An 8,669-nucleotide genomic window follows, 5' to 3' on the forward strand; every position below is an offset into this window, starting at 1 on the left:
AAATGAGAACAACGATTTTCTAACATGTTAACAGATGATTAATGCAATGCATAGTTCCGCAGTGAATAATACTATAAATACAGATCAGGACATGTGCTATATCAAATCCGTAACTTTTTTTTAAACATGAGCTGTTGATTAGTTTAAATCAGATAATCCTTTGTTACTGCGCTAATGGTCCATTACTTATACGGACCTGTTCGAAACGGTCCGGTTGGGTTCTGGGCGCTCGCCGGCCCCCTTTGTTGCTTTAAAGGAGGTGGCGAGCTGCTTTGAGCCGACGGCCCCACCCCCGCCGTTTCCTGTATCGGCGACTCTCTCGTCTTTTTTTTCTCCAGGCTTCTTACTCCATTGTGTGTGTGTGTGTGTGTGTGTGTGTGTGTGTGTGTGTGTGTGTGTGCGCGTACTTCAGCCACGAAAGAGCCACCCCAGGCGTCAAACATTGGAGGCTCTCCTTTTCACATGGAAATGCGCCCCTGCCCCTCATACGCGCCGGGGCCGCCGGAATGCGAGGAGCTGCGTCTCGCTTAGACGAAACGGGAACGGACACTGTCTGAGGAAGAAGAAGAAGAAGAAGAAGAGTGGCAAACTTATTCAAAAAGGGGGATCACTTAAAATTGCATGAAATAAACCCAGAGAAGACGTATTCTTAAGACTCGATCGCATTTTTGCAGCAAATTTAGTGCAGATTTACTCTTTTAAATAGCCGCGGGCATTTTTAAAAATAGACATTGCACTTAAAAAAGGTCCTGCCGTGAATGCATTAAGTGTCTACTAAATTGCGCCTCGCTATCCATTACATACACAACGCGGGTACCGCGCACTTCTTAGAAATCGCTGGATGGAAGTAATCTAATTGAAAACGTCTCTGGCCGTGGTTACTTCGCCCTGCACGATGGTCCGGCTGGTTCTGATCGCCTGTGTTGGGGCGCTGCTCCGTGCGTGTCCGCTGAGCGCGGCGTGTCCGGCTGGATGCGAGTGTTCGGAAGCCGCCCAGACGGTGAAATGCGTCTCCAAGGAGCTGCAGAGCATCCCGCTCGGGATCCCCGGCTACGCCAGGAGCCTGTTCATCACCGGGAACCGCATATCCCGAATTGGTCCCGGGTCCTTCAGGGGTCTAGAGAACGTGACCAACCTCTCGCTAAGCAACAACAGGTAAAATATGATGCCGTTACATCGGCAGACCATGGAAACGGGAACGTCACTTTTTCAAGACACTTGTAATAATTATGTCATATGTACCATGTAATTTCATTTTTATTTAATGTTTTATAACACAATTACTGTTTATGTGCAAATCTGTTTATTATTAATCTCGCTGTAGGTAGTGACCACGATTTGTTTGAATCTTTCATACCTGACTTTTTTTTGCTGTCAGCTTGTAATAGCTGATTTGTATATAAATATCTCGATCGTAGAATAGGCCTGATTTACCTAAATCCGGTTTGTTTTGAAAGTGTGTCGTTACACAAGTCATACGCTTTTTAATTTCTTTCGGAGGACGGTAGGAGCCGTCATAATCTGATTTGTATACAGTACATTATTCTCAGTCATTTTTGAGATAAATCACTGAAGGGCTCTAGACGAAGCTCTACCCCGCTGTCACCTCTCAAACTTATCTGTTGAATTGAGTCACTCGCCAGAGTCACTGTAAATCATCCGTGAACGAGAAGATTTGGCCCCTGTTTTGCCTCGTTGAACATGTTCATTAGTAGACTTAGATAAAATCTCACCTATTTTACTTTATTTAGAGAGAAGATGAATGAATGAATGAATGAATGAATGTTTAAAGAGGACAGTTACTGGGCACGGGTTTATTGCACAAGTCCAGTTCCTGCTTGCCCTCCTGCTGGTCTTATGTGCAGACCCGGGCTAGGGAGGAGTGCATATAACCACGGCCCCTCCTGTGCCCCCCCCCCCAGGATCACTGAGGTGCAGTCTCAGGCCTTTTCCTCCTTGCGTGGCCTGCGCTCCTTGGACCTGAGTGGAAACCAGCTGTTTGTGATCCACCCGGAGGCCTTGGTGGTGTCTGCCGGCTCCCTGCGAGAGCTCAACCTCAGCCGGGCTCTGTACAACCGCTCCTGCATTGGCGACCTGGCCGTAGCTCTGCGTTGGGGGGCACTCGGCAGCCTCCAGACCCTGGACCTGTCGGGGAACCGCCTGGTTCTCCTGCCTTCCGGCATCTTCGGTCACGTCCCTAACCTGCGTCGCCTTGTGCTGGCCAACAACTCCCTGGTGGTGGTCCATAATGGGAGCTTCTCTGGCCTGGAGCGGCTGGAGTTGCTTGACCTCACGCATAACTCTTTGAAGACCCTCGGGGAGGACGCCTTGGGGGAGTTCGAGCTGCTCTCTGGCGCCCTCTTGCTGCTGGGGGAGAACCCTTACGCCTGCACCTGTGGCGTGGAGGATTTCGCCGCCTGGCTCAACAGCTCCCGTGCGCGCGTGACCGATGCCGAGCGATTGGTGTGCTCGTCTCCAGCCGCACTCCGTGGCACTCCAATTTTGGGCCTGGGGGGTCAGATCCTGGGCTGCCACGACGGCCCGGTGGGTGAGGGTGCACGCCTGGCCCTGCAGACCTCTTACGCCTTCCTGGGTGTGGTCCTGGGCTTTGTGGGTGTCATCTTCCTCTTTGTGCTGTATCTGAACCGCAGGGGCATTAAGAAGTGGATCGTGGACACGCGGGATGCCTGCCACGACGTGCTGGAAGGGTACCACTATCGCTATGAGATCGACTCGGACCCGCGCTTGGGACACATATCGACCTCGGGGGATTTGTGATGCCCTGACTTTAGGGGGAATGTTTGATCCCAGACAGTTCATATATATATGGAGGTTTGGCTGGTCTGTAAAATACATGTATGCATATCTGGTGTATAAATGTTTATACATTTTTTAAATGCACATTTTATTTTGTTTGTAAATGCATGCAGTTTGCCTGTTAGGTCCATTTCTAAGTGCGTTGTTTAGAATTTGGGGGCTCCTCCCTTCCTGTTCTGAAGCAGAAGGGTCTGTTTCTGTGTCATACCTTGACTCTCTGAGATCTCATGAATCTCAGGTTCAGGACATGATGAGCAGTTGACCTGGTGTCACACCTTTGCGATTCAGCCAACATTACCCCAGATGTGTCAGTATGCGGAAGCGGAGGAGTTCCCTGTTTGGTAACTTCCACAGACTGTCATCGTTTCTTTTCCTGTGGGTGCTTCATTATTGTCAGTCGCTGCTACCAGGGGGCAGGTGTCCTGTGAAACACTGGGCCAAATTTAGCAGCGATTTCACAACTTTCCGCTGGTCCTGCACCTCCGCCCTTCGAGTACCTTATGGGACGGTAGCGGACGATCGGCCGCGGGCATGAGTGACATCCTGCCTCAACGTGGTACTGGATCAGGTTTAGCTCCCTGGATAAAGGCTCAGGTCTCTCTCCCACATACCAGACTGCAGCCTTGGGCTCAGCCCTCCCTCACACACGATCGCTGATACTTCCTCACGATGAAGAACTACAATAGAAATGGTCGTTCTCTGATTCATGATTTTCGCCCGAACAGGAGGATCTTGAGTTTGTGGCACTGCCTTTGTTTCAGCGGCGTCATTTGTCTTGTGGGGGGGGCGGGGGGGTTTTGCTGCTTGGCTCTGACAGTGGGTGAGATTGAAGACACCTGGAGTGAAGCAGGACAGGCAGCGGCTCTCTGACACACGATTTCCCACACAGAGTGTGTCTGCTGGGTCTATGAGTATTATTATTTTAAGTTTCAGCTGCAGCCTGGTCATTTCTGTGGTGTGAGGGGGCCGAGCTCTCATTAGCCCGGCGAGATGGATCGCCTCAGGGCTGGAGGGCAAAATGGGATGAAGAATAAAGGAAAGACGGGTATTGCTGCAGTGATCGGTGGTGGTGTATGAGCCACACACATATATCCCTTTCGATTGGCTGCGCTGTTCTACTTTTGATATAGACACTTTGCTCAAGTTACGTCAGTAACACGATGCTGCTGGGGAGCTGGACCACAACCGAGGCCTCGTCAGGCTGTAAATGAAGCAAATAAACCATATTTCATATAACTGTCTAATATGAATGCGAATTACACAGAAGCTGGCAAAATATCCGGCCACCTACAGAATCAATTGTTGATTTTGTTACCAGGCTAAAATGTTTATAACCAGCATGCTGTCAGTGATGCTGTTGTGAGTTCTCTGTGCCCTTCGGTGGCTGCTGATGATTGTCCTCAGCGGGGAAGTTGGAATTTACAGCGTGCTGTGCCCCTTAGCTGTCAGGGATAGCTGATTGGTTCTTGTCGCATGGATCCTAATGGGTTTAAAAGCAGCGCATTTTGTCCCTGCGAAACGGCACCCCCGTGACATTTGGTCTGCATGTTGAAATGCGAAAAAAAAAAACTAAATGCATTTGAAAACGTAGCAAGTAAACATTGTTTATGTACTTAGCTATTTTATAGTCACTAAAAGAATTTTTATGAAAATGTTTCCTGTGTCGTTTTTTTTTTTTAAATTCCCCTGGTGGTTATGTTATACATTTCTGGAAATGCTAGTTGAAGCCAGTAAGCCTTATTTACTAGAGCTCATAAATTTTTTTTTATCAAAAAACAACTTTTGAGAGCTGCCTTACAGAACTGGCATTGCGTTAGTTAAAGGATTTTGTAATGTTCAGCCGAGAACATCCTGCACTGCAGAACGGCTGCTGTTCGGACTCCGCAGACCTCGTATCTCTTCAGGACTCTGATAGGATTACAGCCAAGAGGTATGTCATAAGCATCAAGCTCAAACCACCAAGGATTCCAACTCTACTTTCTCCCTTATTAGGATGTAGGTTTTTGTGATATTTTTTTGTTTAGTGTCCTACAAGCAAATAGTATTCATTTCACTCAGATGGAACAGACAAACAGCTCCACCAAAGCGCTCCATATTAAGTTTTAATAAAGTAATTTCCTCGTGCTTGCTAAGGATGGGAAAAAATCTGACTTTCATTTGCAATAGTGGCCAACTTTCAATGGACTATTTAAATATTATTGGAACCGCATTTTGAACATGTGGTTTTGCCCTATACAGAGTAATGCCATGGTCCAATACTGACATCATCTAGGTAAAACATTGATAAATAATGTCATTTAGCTAAACTTGTTTACAGACAGGGCCTTATTACAATTTACCTTATACATCTTTAGATGTCATTATGATCCTTTGAAAACCGAAATTAATCAATAAGTTGGTCGATAAAGATTATCGGATATGAACATAACATAGGCCTGAGTGTTTAGCAAGCAGCAACATTAAACGAACGATAAAATTTGGCCAAAATTTCACATGCAAATTAAGACTAATTAATACTTCTGTATTAAGAATCTACGCCGCCGGTAATCTACGCCGTAGTCTGCCGCCTGTAGTTACATTTAATTTCTGCTGAGTTGCATGTCAGGTTACGTACGTGTAGGGTATATGGCTCCGGCGTAGAATCTAAACAGAAGTATAAATCTCTCTGCTTTCTTGCACATAAACGAACAGTGGGGGCACACCTTGATGTGCCCTGCGATGGGTTGGCGCCCCATCCTGGTTTATTTTGTGCCTTATGCCAGTGGCTTCCAGGATAGGCTCTGAACCACGTGACCCTGCATAGCTGTCCGGTATATAAAATGAATGGATGACACCCTTATCTGAGTTGTTAATTGTACAGAAATCAGAATGACGGTAGCCTGACTGATTCTGTTCTGTATCCTATTTTATTTTGTAGGCTACATTTAATCAGATTTCTGGGTGGGTGAATCTGCCCATTGGTAAATATTCCTGGACACGAACAAACTTAGTCTTTATGCCCTAAATTTGTGTATTTCCAAAAGTCAACGTTTTTCCGCAGTCCGAGTTGCTTTGAAACATCCCATTCATTGCCTTGGCTTTCTCGATGCTAAACCCGCAGTCTGTTGTCCATAACGTTGAGCTACATTTGCACTCAGCTTTCAAAGCGTTTTAAATGCGGGCTCTTTTTAAAATTCTTTTGAAGCATCACAGTCCGGTCGTTTAATGGCCGCGTCTGTAACCACTGCGGAAACAATTGAAGTTTGTTCGACTTTGTTCTTCCATATTCTGTTCAATGCGGTTTTGAAAAGCTATAAAAATTGAAAGACATTGTTTGCTGCAGAATAATTAGCTGCTCATGTCACTCTAGATAATTAGAACCATACTGGAGCCGTCTAGCGTGTAAGGCGACTTGGGCTCACAATATGGCTTAAAAGAGAACCGGACATCTGTAAAGAATTTAACATGTAAAAAAAGCCACAACAGTCACTGTAGGGTCTGTGGAAACTCGATTTCAGACGGCAAGGCGGCTGTTTTCTTCAGTCTATAAACAATTTCCTACCCGTTCGTCTTTTTAACGTTTTATTTTACCGTTTTTGTGTAACTGAATGGATAAACTTTCCAGCGTACCGGGTCACAGGTGCGCAGAGTCCGGCTGCTTGGCTGTCAAACAGACACGTTAAATCCAGCTTTAAAAATGCAGGGGTAAATAGTCTTATTGCTCAAAACCCGCCACGCCGTGGTCCCCCTGCAGTCTCCATTAAATTTAAATAAAGATTACACGTACACTAATCAGCCTTAATACAATTTCGTATTTAGAATGAATAGAAGCGCACAAAGTTATTCTGTTAGGCTTATATGGTGGTTTATATTTTACAGATAAGAACTTCGTGAGGGGTATGCAGTTTAATGCTGTTTTGAAATAAATATTCATTGGGTTAGTGATCGCGCCGGCTGTCCTGCTCGACCCCGACCCTGCCCCCCAGGCTGTAATACCCCCCGGTCCAGAGGGGCTCTCCACTCTACATTTACGACCACTGGGAATATCCGTCCGCTGTTATGCATTACATGCTTTTTGTAAAGTTCGCTTTCAACAATCGGTCGATAAATCGATTAATCTTTTTCTTTATGCATCGCACAACTGTCACAAAGTGCCTTGCAGATACTTCCCAGGGTAATTGGGAAAACTAAAAACAGCGGTATCCTATTATCCAACAGCGAAAAAAATGTGAAACACATCCGTTAACTATTCACTGTAAGGCAATTAAATACAGAATTCCGTAAAACAGTACACTTTAATGACAGGATGCAAGTTGCAAACAGTCAACTCATAAATCAGGACAATAATTTCAGCTTTTTATGGCGAATGTAGGTTTTTATTTTGTGAAGACGGTCAATTAAATACAAACTTCAATCAAAAACATTCATGGAGTGTTGTTTTCTTGACACACTTCAACCAAACTTTCTTCTGTATATAAGGGTGAAACTGTAAGATGCATCTTTTATTGTTAACATATGGTCACTAGGGCTTGGGGGTGGTGCAGCACTGCTGTTTCCCCGCATTGGTCAGTCCACCAATTAATCTCCCAGAGTCTGGCTAACCCAGAGTCACTGTCAGCTGGGGAGGTTTAGTGACACCCAAACTGTGACACTCAGCAAGCTGGAGGGCAGGATGCTGGTGAAGTGACAGACGCATGAACAATAAACATTTGGTGTCCAGCTGTGGCCAGCTAAACAATGGCTCCTGGGCCTCCCTGGGGGCGGGGCGGGGAGGGGGGGGGGGCAGTGAAAATGTACATGAACTGGGCCGGCATCGAAAGATGGGTGGATGGGTAAAAAAATGATGCTTTATAAGTACATGGGGAATGCGACGGTTTTAACAAGAGTGACTCTGTCTTGAAGCCTTTTCACCAGAGGAAGACATTGAGATATTTTCTTTGAAAATTCTCATTTTATTAACTAACCAATGCTTCCTTTCTTTGTCAAAGTGTCCTTCTGAGCAAAATTAATTATTGTTCAATTGTCTACTTGTAGTTGTGTTATTTTTTCAATTGGGTCAGTAGCTAGATATTTTAATTGGGTTAAAGAGATGCATAGATTACAATAATCCAATCTTTATCTAAACATGATTAGATATTTAATGAAACATAATATTAGATATATTAGTATGTTTATGGAGTGAAATGTAGATACATGTTTAGGTTTATTATGTAACTAGCATGTTAAATGGAGCTGGCCGCACAGAATCCCCCTCCCTCCTCAAACCTGTGAGTGGGTACAAATGGGACTGCGAGTTTGGGAACCAAGAAAAGTGACAGGCTTATGGGACACAGGAAGGGGTCAAAGGTCAGCAGAGGTCATCAAAACACCATTAAAAGGGCACACAGCAGTGGGAAATTGGGAGGGGGTGCTTTTAGACCATAAATAATGGAGATCTTTTACCCTCTTTGAAGGCTCCAGTGTCCTTAAAACATGCTGTTGATAACCATGTCCCCACCCAGCCACAGGATCTTGAGCCATCCGCATGTTCTAGTGCAACAGCAGCACAAGACATCGATCCTGGGAAGCACTATGAGTTTCATTCACAACAAGGAAAATGAAGAAGATGAGTTGCATATGTAAATTTCCCGGATGTTTTCCGTACGTAACTAAGAAACTTTCCCTGCATACATGTGTAAACCTTTGTGACTAACCGGTGCTCAGCGTTCACGTTTTGGAGAAAAGGCCACATCACCAGGGAGCTGTTTCCAACAGCAAACACTGGCTCATCCCCTCCTTGTCTCGTCTGCTCTGCCCAGGACCGTAGGATTATAGGTAACTCCTCGGCGTGGGAGGAGAGTGAATCTCATACTGCATGTTACTCATTTATCTCT

General features: G+C 45.5%; 1 protein-coding gene across 1 annotated transcript; it reads left to right on the forward strand.

Annotated features, from left to right (window-relative positions):
* Window positions 1-208: 208 nt before the first annotated feature.
* Window positions 209-4,469, forward strand: LOC111843844 (trophoblast glycoprotein-like). The gene is made up of 2 exons (XM_023811777.2): window positions 209-1,155; window positions 1,923-4,469. The coding sequence occupies exons 1-2, from the start codon at window positions 896-898 to the stop codon at window positions 2,776-2,778; spliced, it is 1,116 nt and encodes a 371-aa protein (XP_023667545.1). The 5' UTR covers window positions 209-895; the 3' UTR covers window positions 2,779-4,469.
* Window positions 4,470-8,669: the final 4,200 nt, after the last annotated feature.

Source organism: Paramormyrops kingsleyae, chromosome 9, assembly GCF_048594095.1.
Source record: "Paramormyrops kingsleyae isolate MSU_618 chromosome 9, PKINGS_0.4, whole genome shotgun sequence".
Taxonomy (NCBI): Eukaryota; Metazoa; Chordata; class Actinopteri; order Osteoglossiformes; family Mormyridae; genus Paramormyrops; species Paramormyrops kingsleyae.